The 14,361-nt window shown below is 35.5% G+C and overlaps 1 protein-coding gene across 1 annotated transcript; it reads right to left on the bottom strand.

Moving 5' to 3' along the window:
• Positions 1-1,316: 1,316 nt before the first annotated feature.
• On the bottom strand, positions 1,317-3,332 carry LOC110101972 (S-norcoclaurine synthase 1-like). Its single transcript, XM_020830090.2, has 5 exons — positions 3,327-3,332; positions 2,845-3,165; positions 2,269-2,516; positions 1,844-2,168; positions 1,317-1,727 (listed from the first exon to the last, which is right to left on the bottom strand). The coding sequence occupies exons 1-5, from the start codon at positions 3,330-3,332 to the stop codon at positions 1,482-1,484; spliced, it is 1,146 nt and encodes a 381-aa protein (XP_020685749.2). The 3' UTR covers positions 1,317-1,481.
• Between the last annotated feature and the right edge of the window lie 11,029 nt (positions 3,333-14,361).

Below are 14,361 nucleotides of genomic sequence, written 5' to 3'. Positions count from 1 at the left end.
GATATCAATTCATTTCGTAATCGACTCATGCTTGATTCTGCAGCTTCATCGACCACCCGTCCTATTGCTCCATTTGACGAGCATCCATGATCGATTACACCCATCCCAATGCTGAATTCGCCGTCAAAGTTGAATTTGCCGTCATAGTCGAATTCGCCGTCGCCATTCATCTAATGGGTCCATGGATATTTTTCATAGGGAATAAATTGAGCAATGATTTTCTGAAGGAGCATACAAGTACTATCAATTGAGGTCATGAATAGTATAAAACATCTTGTTTTAGCTTCCTATTATATTCCTGCATGCATCTGCTATTGATGATGGTAGTCTTCCTTCACAATGTTATCGGTTTTATTAAGAAGGCTTGATTGCTGATTTCCTATAGGGAAAGGGAGAATTTTGTAGCATATATTTTAATCCTCTAGCTTCCAAACAAAATATATTTCAAGTAATTGAAGAATGCAACCCAATGAAAAAGTTTCCTGGATATAATCTGACAGTTTACTATCTCAAAGTAATTGTTTTTTTGTTTTTTTCAATTTACTTTACTGTATCCTCTAAAGCATTCATCCATTTCATTAACTTCTATTCAATCAAGCTTAACTAAAAGACTGTCATGACAGAGGACCTCTATTAGCTTCCCATTTCTTTCTCATCCTAGTAATGAAAAATGAGAACAAATTTCCAAGGATGACCTTATTTTGATTGCTTTTGTAGTCTTAAGTTACACCCTAAATGGCCTCATGCTAATTTAAAATGGAGGGTTCCACCCTAAATGTCCGAGGAAAATCTCCAATCCTAGAAGATAGATTAAAAATATATCTTATAAATTTTCTTTTGATAAACAAGATGCATTTTACGCATAAAGAATAAATATATCTTATAAATTTATCAATAAAGAATAAATAATAATTTTTTTAATAAACATAAAGATTATAGTAATTAATTAAATAACTTGTCCATTTAGAAATTTCAAACAAGATGCATGCATTTTACGCATGTGCAATTAAACTAAAAAACTATTAAATTTACATTGAAATTTGAGAAATTCATTGAATGAATTAGTATTTGAGACATCTACTTAAAGATGAAAGTAAGGAATATCCTGCTTGAGGAACTTGACTGTTCTGTACATCTTACACACAGAAGGAAATTACATTATAGATTTATATGAGCTATTTTTAAGATCAATATTCTCATTAGAATATGGCTTTTTTTATGCCAAGAGTGGATAGCAATAACATTCATGTAACATGGTATTTGATATGATATATCCTTCCGATAATAACAACTAAATAGCTCATAGAAGTTCTTTATTTCTACTGTAAAGCAAAGTACTCGATCGGCATACATAACCTCATATAATTGTCAAGCAACATTTCTGTTTTACATAAAACAGCCATTATTGAACATTACAAAATATAATAACATATCATATGCAATATTGTTATCACACAGATTTATTGTAGGTATTTTCGCAGTCATTTTCTTAGCTTCACGCTCTCCAATGCATTCTTTCCATTCAGTTTTCCTGCAAAGTATTCGCTTGTATATTCTTTGACGGTTAACGTTTTATAAAGTTCCCCATCACTATCAATAAGCTCGGAAAAAGGACGTAATACAACGTCAAGACTGGGTGAATGAAATGCAGCTATTGATAGTCGCTCCTCCTCCATGTTTATAATAGCCCTGTGCTCTATGCTCTTATACCTTCCATTAGTCAATATCTGTTGAGAAAATGATTATCAAGAAGGTCTAAGAGGTATTGTAACTGTTGTTCAAGAAGAGCTAAAAAACTAGGAAGGTTACTTCAAAGCTATGAGCCATTTTAATAATTACGTACCTCCATCATATCACCAATGTTGATGATGAATGCTCCTGGCTTTGGTTTTATGAGGAACCACTTGCCATTTTTCCTTATCTGCAAACCCTGGACATCATTTGCTTGCAGGAGCACGGTTAATGCATTTGCATCACTATGAGGGGAGAGACCTAACACCTTATTGGCTTGTTTGCACGGTGGATAGTAATTTATCCTTACAGTTTGTAGCTGGTCACGAGAAATATTAAGCATGTCTTGAGTATCAACCCCCAAATCCTTAGCCATCAATCCATAAAGACAATCAACAACTCTGGCAACCTTCGATGTGTATGTTTCGAGTGTATCCCTGTAATATACGTGTGCATAAATTTTCATTGGCGATCTCAGTATGCTAATTAATTTATATATATCAATCAAGTAAAATTTTGCTATATATTTAGAAGTACCTGAATGTAGAGGGATTAGTAGGCCAAAATCTCATGTTCCTATTTTGAGGAGGTTGGATGGCGAGAATGAGAATGTCTGCCCAATCTAATTTTTGTTCTTCTGAGTGCACAAACATTTGACCATAACCTTCAATATGTCCAGGTATTTGTTTAATCTCTTCTTTTTCTTTGAGTGGAAGCTTGAAGAACTTGCTAATATCATCCTTTGTTTTCTCTATCACTTCTTCTGGAATTCCATGATTTATTAGCTGATTATCATAATAAAAAAATAATTAAATTAGTAATAAGATATGAGAAAAATAATATTAAAATTGAATTTAAATGAGCAAAGAAGTATACATATATTTTATTAATAATGTTACCCATTTTTATGTCCCTTTATGAAAATATCAAGATAAGGTGAAGCTACGAGAACTTTTCTTGTATTTCACAGCAGAACAAAACACATAAGCATCAAATATCACTTTATCACATAAGTCGAAGCAAATAAAGAGATAATTAAGCTCATGTATTGCAAGACAGAAGAACAAGTACTGCTAGTAGAAATATTTACAAAGGCATATGGGACATAAATACCTGGAAGAAGCCCCACTCTTTGCATGCTGATCCTAACCTTAAAAGCTCCTCCCTATCAATGAGCTCTGGATCGAGAAGCTTCATTAGATCAATCACAGGGAGCTCATCGTCATCGATGGAGGCCATCGATGCGGCATCAACATCAGGCTTGAAGTATCTCTCTGGAATCTGATCCGAACGAGCGAGCTCCTGAACATTGGGCACTGGCAGGGAGCTACCTAACACAAGAGGATTAGACATTGAACCTTTTTTTTTTGTCCTCCCTTCACTGTGGCTCTCATGCTTAAATTTATAGCACCCAAAGCTCCCAAGTTTTTCAAACTTTTTAATTGTACATTACATTACATTATTTACTTTTAATGTTATTAGATTAATAGCACATGATGAGGTCGTATTTCATATCTTTATCTATAAAAATAAAAACTAAATGGTTATAGAAAATTCGCTGACTGATTTGACATAACATTAATTTATGATAATGCCCCCATAATTCTCATTTCAAAGTAAAAGTTTGAGACTTTAAAACATTATACGTTAAAACGACAGAAAGCTAACCCATCTTCTTTTTTGGACTATTATTAAGAATATTCATAAACTGACATTCAAAGATTTATATTTCTAACTCGAATTAAATTTAAGACAAATAAAAAAAATGCAAAGTTTAGTAAAACTTATCACATTTTACAAAATTATAAACTTAGGACTTGTTTTGGATGATTTTTTTATTGCTTTTTAAAAAACAGAGTTTTAGTTCAAAAATTAAAATTTTTTAACTAAAATTCTATTTTATGAAGCAATAAAAAAGCCGCCCCAAACGAAACCTTATTCTTTATATATGTCTGAATTATTCAAAAGAAATTTTTTATTTTATATCGACTTATGATTACAATAGTAAAAAAGATTATGTATTTTATCTCCAAAAAATTATTCAGTATGAATTTAAAATTGCTTAAATGAAATTTGTGATGAGTATAATACACAAGGTTTTAAAAATTAGATCAGATCGGCCAATTCAAATGTAGATTGGTCATATGGTTGATCCAACTCATCTTAAAAATCACATTTAAATAATGCTAATATTTATTATATCATTCGGTTCAACTCTTGATTCCACCTCGGTCGAATCATTGAACTTTTAATTTGAATCTCTCATTTTTTTTTTCTAATTTTCATAACCAAGGTAATACATATATATAAATGATTCATATTGCACTCATTTCAATATAAATATGCAGATAGTCTATCATTACATTAAGAGTGAGAGCAAGAGCAAGAGCACATGAAACTCAAGCTATGAAGTCTTACATCATTTTTTATTATATTTTAATGTATTTTCATGCTTATGATATTGTAACTATATGTGTATGAGATCTGGTATTTGAAGTGTGGGTTTCATGTATAAAATGGCTAAGAGAAGTCACTTAATTAAATAAATTACTCAAGTATAGAGTGAAATGGACGGCCAAGCAAGTGGCTAGGGAGAGTGAAATGGACGGCCAAGCATGAAGTAATGAGTACTATTAATTGATGTAGCTTATAAGTAAACGCCAGCATCAGTATTCTTTTATTTGCTCATTCTCCACCCACTCCATACCATTTCTGTTATATATTAGAGTACGTACTATTAATACTTTTTGTTGGTTGCCATATTTATTCTAAAAATAGAAAACTATTTGATAGGAAAAGAAACTATAGGAAATATATATAGAAAACAATTGTAGATGAGAAGGTCGTTTTTGGATATCACTGAATTTACATCCCTCTATTATGGGAAGAGATTTCCTTGTTTTTATTTTTCTTTTTATTTGATTTTCTATGGTTTCGAGTAGGAAATATATATAGAAAACAATTGCAGGAGGTCCTTGTTGTTGTTGCCGATCTGTGGGCTGCATCAAGTTGGTATTAGAGCCTAAGCAGTAGGATGACAAATAAAGGCAAGGAACCAGCTACTAAGGATGTTCGAAGCCTGGAATTGTTATGGGAAAACTAGGCGAACATCATCCGAAAATTGGAAGTGTTGTCTATCGATGTTTAATTCCTATTTGTCGTGAGTTCAATCTCAACCTAACAAGGACAGCACCCTACCAACCTCGTCGAACTCAAGCACCCACTATGGTTTCTGGTGCGCGGCGTGGCATTGACCTTGACCGGCCATGGCGTCGAATTCCTCCACCTACACAGGAGCTATCGGACTTTGAACCAGATTTACAATGGCAACGAGAAGTGAATCTAAGCGATTCTGAGGAAGATGATGAAGACAATAACTATAATGTTGGCTATTATAGGCGTGGAAGATGCCTAGCCCCACTAAGAAGCGAAGCTGAATTCAAAGTTAAGGTGGATATACCTTTTTTGATGGGAACATAGAGGACTATTTAGATTGGGAAAAGACAGTTGAAAACTTCTTCAACTATATGGAAATCGTGCCCTCTAAGCAGGTAAGATATGTGGCATGCCGATTGAGAATTAAAGCCAGTGCCTGGTGGACACTGTTTCTTCAAATGCTGCAACGGGAGGTGAAGGACCCTGTCTGCAGTTTGGCCCGGATGAAGAAGTTATTACATTCTCAATTTCTATCTACGAATTATTAATAGATTTTGTAAATGAGGTACCAACACTGTGTTCAAGGAAATCGTGCTATCAGTGACTATATCAAAAAATTTCATCGCCTCAGTGCACAGAACAATTTAAATGAATCCATGAATCAATTGGTAGCAAGGTATATAGGGGGCCTCAAGGAAAGCATTCAGGATAAATCTAGTTGAATTTAGAATGGTCTCTATCCCATGCCGTCAATTTTGCTTTACGAGTTGAGATGCAGCAGATCCGCCCTTCTAGATTTCCATATCCCATAAGCCTATTTCAAGACCCATCATGTGATCACACAAAGCGAGGCTCAACTTCTATAAAACCTCCTCTAAATGTCATGTCCCCACCACAAGCAACGCCATTGCCTACGCCTTTGGGACTAGCTCCTGAGAACAAAACCCAAGCAAAGTTCAGAACCCCTACTTCGAATAATCCGTATGTCAAACTGTTTATAATGAAGTGCTTCCGCTATTTTCAACTAAGCCAAAAATTCAACGAGTGCCCCCAACAACAACAACTACAGTTGTTGGAGAATGAGGATGGTGACACTCTACTTAACCAAATGATGAGGATGACCTAGAATTTGAAGACATCGAAGGTGATGAGGGCGAATCTTTGGTCTGTATGCTTGAGAAATTGTTAATAGCTCATCGACTCTCCAATGCCTCACAACGTAATGCTATATTCAAGACCAAGTACACTATCAATGGTAAGGTTTGTGATCTCTTGATTGATAATGGCTGCACTGAGAATGTCATTTCTAGTTCGATAGTATAAGCCCTTCAACTCATAACAATTAAAAATCCATAATCATATAAGATCAGTTGGGTAAAAGGGGGAATTGACATTCAGGTAACATAAATGTGTCAGGTAACCTTATCCATATGACGACAATATGTGTGTGATGTGTTATGTAACATCTTAGATATGGACGTGTGCCATCCGATTTTAGGAATGACATGGCAGTTCAACGCCGGTGTTATCTATGATGGTCGAGCTAATGTCTACTCCCTAAATTGGAAGGACAAGCACCTACGGTAATTACGAGGGCCCCGTGAGAACAAATTACATGAGCCTAGCACACAGGTCTCGACAGTGATGCATATTGTATATGAACCAAAGTTGTTACTCAATGGGAGAGATTCTGATCCAATATGGGCATTAGTGGTCACCGATTCGACTTGTTCATAATAGGAAAGCATTCCTAATAAAATTCACACTCTATTAGAAGAGTTCAACTTGATAAGTCCTCAAGAACTACCGGCCATCCTCCTGCATTTAAGGCACATTCAACATCAAATTGATTTGCTTCCTAATGCTATATTGCCAAACCTGCCACACTATCGACTCAACCCGAAAGAGAAATTGATTCTCTAATCAATCATTGAGGACATATTGGACAAACAACTAATACAAGCAATTATTAGCCTCTGTGTCATCCCTGCCTTGCTTCTACCTAAGAAGAATAGTGAATATAGACTATGCATGGACATCAAAGATATAAATAAAATCACTGTCAAATACCGTTTTCTCAACCCCCGAATTGATGAACTTCTATATAAACTGGTTGGATCGTCGGTGTTCTCCAAGCTTGATCTATGCAGCGGCTACCACCAAATCTGAATTCATCCTAGTGACGAATGGAAAACAGCTTTTAAAACACCATTCAGACTCAATGAGTGGAGAGTAATGCCATTTGTGTTATGTAATGCACCGTCCACCTTTATGAGAATGATGCAAGACATACTAAAACCAATATGGGGAAAATTATGCATCTCGTACTTTGATGATATTTTAGTCTACAACGACACCTTGACGCAACACTGAGACTATCTTAAACAGCTCTTTGAACTATTGTGGGAGCATCAGCTGTTTCTTAATCTCACAAAATATGACTTTTCCACCTCAAATGTTCAATTCCTTGGTTTTGTGGTGTCCAAGGAAGGCCTCCAGATGAATCCAGAGAAAATAGTATCCATCCTTAATTGGCCCAGCCCAACTTCCTTCTTTGAAGTTCATAGTTTTAATGGATTAGCGAATTTTTATCGCAAGTTTATTAAGGGATTTAGTATTCTTATGCATCATATTATCGACTGCTTAAAGTCTAAAGCCTTTCACTGGGGTGATTGTCAATAAAATAATTTTTAGGCTATTAAGAAGGCTTTGACATCTGCCCTCGTTCTTGACATTCCAATTTTTTTATAAATTGTTTAATGTAGAAACTAACACTTCTTCTGTAGGCATTGGAGCCGTGTTATCCCAAGAAGGATGGCTAGTTGCATATTTAAGTGAAAAGCTTTGCCCATCCCTCCAATAGTGGTCAGCCTATGAACAAGAAATATACCCAGTGATCTGTGCTCTAAAATAGTGGGAACATTGTTTACTTTATCATGAGTTCATTATTTGTTACTAATAATAAAGCCCTTCAATTCATTAATAGTCAAAAACATGTTAACCACATGCATGTACGCTGGGTCACCTTCCTCCAGAAGTTTTATTTTGGTCTAAAACACCAATCTAGCAAGCAAAAAACCGTTACCAATGCCCTTAATCGAAAGATGCTTCTTCTAACTCAACTGCAAATCGAATTTTTAGGTCTGACTAGTCTTAAAGAGCTCTATGCATCTGATCCTGACTTTGCAGAAATCTGAAATCATTGCCAGCTACATGGACATTTTTCCGGTTTTGCTATTCGGCTTGGCTATCTTTCTCAGCATAACTTGATGTGCAATCCTGTGTCATCCTGGCGACAACATCTAGTATGTGAGGCCCATTCTGGAAGACTCGCAGCTCATGCCGGTCGAGAAAAATCACTGGCTTTATTACAGTCTCATTTTTATTGGCCCCGCCTCCTTCATGATGTATATCGCTTCTTCGATCGTTGATACATATGCCAAAGTTACAAGGGGAGTTCTCAAAACACATGTCTTTATTTGCCATTGCCAGTTCTTTGGGAATACCTCAGTTTAGACTTCGTCCTTGGGCTACCCCGAACAAAATGAGGCAACGACTCGATCATGGTCGTCGTCGATGCTTTTCCAAAATGGCACACTTCTTATCATGCAAGAAAACATCCAATGCACTTCACATTGCCTACATTTTCTTTCATCAAGTCGTTCGGCTACATGGGGTACCTCGAAGCCTCACCTCGGACAGGGATGTCAAATTCATAAGCCACTTTTGGTGTGATTTATGGAAATGGCTAGGTACCAATTTGTGCCTTAGTTCAGCTTATCATCCTCAGTCCAATGGACAAACTGAAGTTGTAAATCGTACATTGGGAAACAAGCTTCGATGTTTAGTCCAAGATTATCCAATGCAGTGGGAAGAGATGTTAAGCTCCACTTAATTCGCCTACAACTCTATGGTCAATCGATCCACTAGTTAGTCTCCTTTCAGCATTGTCTATACTAAACTACGTACCTAATCTTGCATTCGATGTTGTCGTGCTTCCAAAGTACAAATTTGAAACTGCTTCAACTTTCAACAACAATTACTCTCAAATGCTACAAGAAGTTCGCTAGCAGCCCATCAAGGCCAATCAATCATATAAAACAACTGTAGACATTCACCGAAGGAAGAAAATATTCCATGTAGGTGATATGGCCATGGTTCGCATGCATCGTGAACATTTTCCCAGGGGCACATACACAAAACTTAACCGCCGAAAGATTGGCCATGTTCTGATCATTGCTATAATCAATGACAATTCTTATACTATGGAGTTGCCACCCGATTCTCATACATCCCCTACTGTCAACATTTCAGATATTTGGTCTTACCAATTTCCCGATGACTCTTCGATTATAATCAGCTCGTCGGAGTCGAGATCTTTTGATGCCGGGGAGGACTAACGCTACGCATAAGTAAACGTCAGTTCAGTATTATGTTATTTGCTCACTCTTCACTCACTCCATACTACTTCTGTTATTAGAGTGCTATTACTATTTTTGTTGGTTGCCTTATTAATAGTAAAAACAAAAAACTATCTGATAGAAAAAAAAAAACTATAGGAAATACATATAGAAAACAATTGTAGAGCAGAAAGCTATTTTTGGATATCAGTGATTATACATCTCTCTGTTCTGAGAAATTTCCATGCTTTTTTCTTTTTCTTTGCTTTTCTCTGGTTTCAGGTATCCTCCATGAGATCCTCGTTGTTATTGCCGATCCGTGGGCTGCACCATTAATTCTTCATTTTAGATGGAAAAGTTAGCCCTCAGTCTAAAGAGAGCGACATCCACATATCCTATTGATATTTTAGAAGTGAATATGCTTTCAAACACGTGATATTTACAATGACTATATATGGAAAAAATTGTAAAGAACATTGTAATCAAAGACTAAAATTTTGACGAGAGAATTAGTAGCGTTAAACAATAAATTAAGGAGAAAGAAATGATGAGTACAGGTAATTAAATCCTTTATTTAAGAGCGTGAAAGCAGAACTGAGGTCATGTAAGGGACTTATTATGCTCATTCAATTCTTTAATTTCCTCAAAAAACCAATCACTTTCAAAATGGAAAAAATATCAAAGAAAGCTTATTAATAAACTGATTTTATTTCCAAGATTTGTCTAAGTTTGAAATAATTTTCTTTCTACTTTATTTTTTGACGCAACTATAGTTCTATTTACAAAGTAATATTGTTCAATATCATTTAATTTTAGTACTATAAAATTTAATATTATATATTTTAAAATAATTTATGTGACTAATCGGTTTTATAAAGCAAAAGAAGAATATTCACATTACCATAAAGAAAATACAAAACTATTCGGGTTGTTAGATATCACACGAGCTAGTGGGGGTAGCTGAATGGATTTCTCCTAATCAACAAACAAAAGTTTGATCAATTTGTTTCTATCTATAAGAGTTGAAGATTTGGCAGCTGCTAGAAGGTTGACTTGGTGACGAGGAAGAAGAAGGCATAAAGGTAATTAGGGGGTGTAAACGAGTTAAGTCGAGTCGAGTATCTGTCTTGTCAAGTCAAGCTCATTTAATGTTTAATTAGCTTGAACTCGTGCTCGAGCTCAGATACTGGGCTCGAGTACGACTGCAAGCTCAAACTCAAAACTCATTAAGCTTGACTCGCAAGCTTGCTAACGAGTCGAATTCAAGTTGGCTCGCGAGCCAGCTTGACTTACTTACATCTTTAAAGGCAACTATGTGCTTGGGGAAAACTCGATAGAGAGGATTGCAATATGAAAAAGAATAGAAATTTATGATAATGCCCTCGTCATAACTCTCATTTACGAGTAAAAGTTGAAAATTTTCAAACATTATTAAGTTGGCTATTTCACTAAAAAGACTGAAACCTAAACCCATTGTTTCAATTGTTGAACTATTTAACAAAACAATAATTAAAATAAAATTTTAAATTTAATAGGTCTCAAGCCGTGGATGAGAAAAGTAGAGTGAAAGATTTCATAGGCAGTCGACAGTCAGTGTAAAACTTGTCGAATAGTAATGAAATGATGTATTATTTATTTTTTAAATAAGTTTTAAATTGCTATAGTAATAATATATTATATGACCAAAAAATAGCAATCAATCATTTTTATATGACCTCATCACTTCATATGAGTTTTTTATTTTTATTTTTTTTATTTTTAGGTAAAGCCCAATTATGAGCACATATTTGATATCATTAAAATAAAGTTATCATCAGTGTTATCCATTATATGAACCACATTAGGATCAATCACATCAACATTACCCAATGACTCATTGAAAGAAATAGAGGGGACATGCAAATCTGTAATGGGATCATTATTGGTTTGAGGACTCATATCATAAATTAATTTATTGTCATCAATATCATTTTTTCCCTCATTTTCCACAACTCTAGAATTAGTACCTAGTTTTTTCCTAAGTGCAAATGAAGCAAATAACATTCATTCTTATACTGACCTAAGGTTTTGCAATGTCACAAAATGCAGGGAATTCATCCATGATAACATTCTGAACATAGTAAAAATTTTTAGGACCAAACCAAATGCAATTTGAATACTGCTTAGAGATATCAAGTTCCACAAATACCCTAGCAATAGAGAGACTAGAACAAACAATACTTGCATTGTCAATTTACAATGACCATCCAAAAAGAGAGCCTAATTAAGGAATTTTTATTGCCTCAGGTTACCTGACGTAGAGATACATCAGGTAGCCTATAATATATCGTCACGTGCTCTTACTCTTTACCGCGCGGCCCGACGATCCAACCAGAAACGAATATGCGCGATATTTGCTCGGTATTGCTAGGTACTACTCAGTATTTGCTCGGTATTGCTCGGTACTTGCTCGGTATTGCTCGGTATTTGCTCGGTATTTGCTCGGGATCGGAAGTTACAACATTTTAATCGAAAGCAAAAACGGGATCCCGCTCGTTGTGGAGATAACCTTCTCCATTTCGCGTGCTTCTTCGGCCCCACTCGTGGCCGTTCGACTTTTCTCCATCGACGACTTTCCCTTTCCACCGGATTGGAAGCTACGAAGTTTGATCGGAGGCAACAAACAGAGTTCGCTCGTTGTAAAGGTAGTTTCCTCTCTTTCGCGTGGTTCTTCGACCCTCTACAATTGGTCGACTTCGTTCATCCGGCATTCCCTGCCGCCGGACCGGAAGTTACAGCATTTCAACGACATTTCACCTGCGAGAAATGTCGAGCAATACCGAGCAAATACCGAGCAATACCGAGCAATACCGAGCAAATACCGAGTAGTACCTAGCAATACCGAGCAAATACCACGCATATTCGTTTCGGGTTGGGTCGTCGGCCCGCGTGGTAAAGAGTAAGAGCACGTGGCGATATATTATACGCTACCTGATGTATCTCTACGTCAGGTAACCTGTAAAAATTCCTAATTAAGCCATATAAAATCTTGGGTGAGAAAAGATGCGACCTAAGATCACCAAAAGAGATCCATATTAGAACAATAGGCGATTCAATATAAATATAAAACAAAGATGTCCACTTTATAAACTTCATATAACAATTACAAACATAATAAGATCTATGATCAAATATGCGACTATAATCCAAATCATTGGACAATCTGATAAAAATGTCGAGGATCAAGGAGGGTGACCGAAAAGTTTTCAGAGAGCTTCATATTAAATAAAAAGCTACAAATTAAATTGAGTTAAATTGGGCATGTTAAATGTAAATTTTCTAAAAAAAGAAAATTGAAAAGAGGTTGCTAAGGTCGTAACTTCTTCCCCCAAAATCCATAATGCAGTTATACCACAATGAGTGGTGACCTTCACATCTAGAAAGGGGTTGGAGGAAGAGGAACTATAAAGCATGTCTTTGAAAAGAATGATATTTATTTTTACCATCAAGAAATCTTGGATTTGAAGACATACCATGGATGCCCACCAGACCATTAGAGGAAACTCTACCCTGAGGGGGAGCCATAGAGAAAAAATGAAAGAACTTGCCAAATATGTAAACCCTAACTAGTCGAAAGGGGACCGAAGGAAAAAAAAAAACCCAACATTAAGCGGTATAAGATAAAAAAGAACTTCCCTAATGCAAGGGGGAGAATGATGACCGGAGCGTAATCCCGATGACGAATGAAGACCAAGTGAGGTGGAGGGAAACAAAAAAGAAGAAACTCTAGCATAACGATGTTGTATCTGATCACTTCATAAGAGTTTTTAATATATATGTGAACCTAAAAAACTATATGAACAATATAAAGAGAAAGTTCTCAAATGTTGTGGGAAAAAATAAATCAATTGAAGTTCTTAAATTCATAACACATATACTTCATATTTTTAAATAGATTCTTAATTTTTTATAATATAAATAATATTTATTCTTTTTAGTTATATATTATAAAAATAATTTTTATCAATTTATTTATGATAAATGATATAACATTAACGATTTATAGATGCAAATTTATAATTTAAATTTAACATTTATAATTGACTGCAAATACTAGTGGATTCAATTAAAAATCTTGATGTCCCTTATAAATGTTACACCCTCTCTTTTATCTAATTGTGTGTTGAATCTTTGTACAAAGCTAGGATGTTAAACTTTATATTTCTCTATTATTGTGAATATTCCATGACACAACAGTTTGACACCATCTATAGGAACGTGGCTGACCAGGGGCAATTTTTTCTCCAACCTCAAAAGGTTATTCGTGTCAACGTCCTGACATCATCTTTTGGTGCATCAATTTCATGAGAATTAAATGTGGACTATGGGCAACCTCGACTACAACCATGGTCAAGAAGATTCCTCTAACTCTTTCAATATCCAAGATGATAAATTGGGATCATAAAGATTCTAGCAAATGCAACGATACTTCCAATAAATTTTAAGTTTTAAACAGTCAATAGCTGAACTTCTACTCCTTGGGCATGGTCTTAATCTCGACCTCAAAAAGGAAGTAACGACCTAAATATAGACCATTCTTCATCTATGATTTTGGATACATGCAGCATTCACCCCTCCCAATCAATGCCAAATTGATCTCAGGAGGATTAGATTCGATCTCTTTCATACATGATAACGTTATCGAGCAGTGCTCTAACAATCTCGGTTATGTCATACATCATTGGTGAATTCTCTCGATCTCTTTTATATAGGTTAACGTCATGGAGCAGTGATCTGACATGTTGTTGACCTCATTTTTGTATGAGGTCACCTGGACTAATCTTGACCTTAAATCAATCCAATATCCAAACCAATCTAGACCTTAGGATCCTCCTAGAATCCTGACCTTAGGATCTATTCTAGGTCCTAGGATCCTTCTAGATTTCAGACCTTAGGATCTACTCTAGACCTTAGGACCCATCTAGAATTCAGATTTTAAAATCTACCTAGATCTTAGGTCAATCAAGCCAAATTTAAAATCCAAGGCCCAAAGGTTTTGTCCTAAAGGCCTTTTCCATTGAAATTTCAAACACTT

Source organism: Dendrobium catenatum, unplaced genomic scaffold (genome assembly GCF_001605985.2).
Source record: "Dendrobium catenatum unplaced genomic scaffold, ASM160598v2 fragScaff_scaffold_414, whole genome shotgun sequence".
Classification (NCBI taxonomy): Eukaryota; Viridiplantae; Streptophyta; class Magnoliopsida; order Asparagales; family Orchidaceae; genus Dendrobium; species Dendrobium catenatum.
The sequence above is the reverse complement of the archived record's forward strand: the minus strand, read 5'-3'. Positions and strand labels throughout refer to the sequence as shown.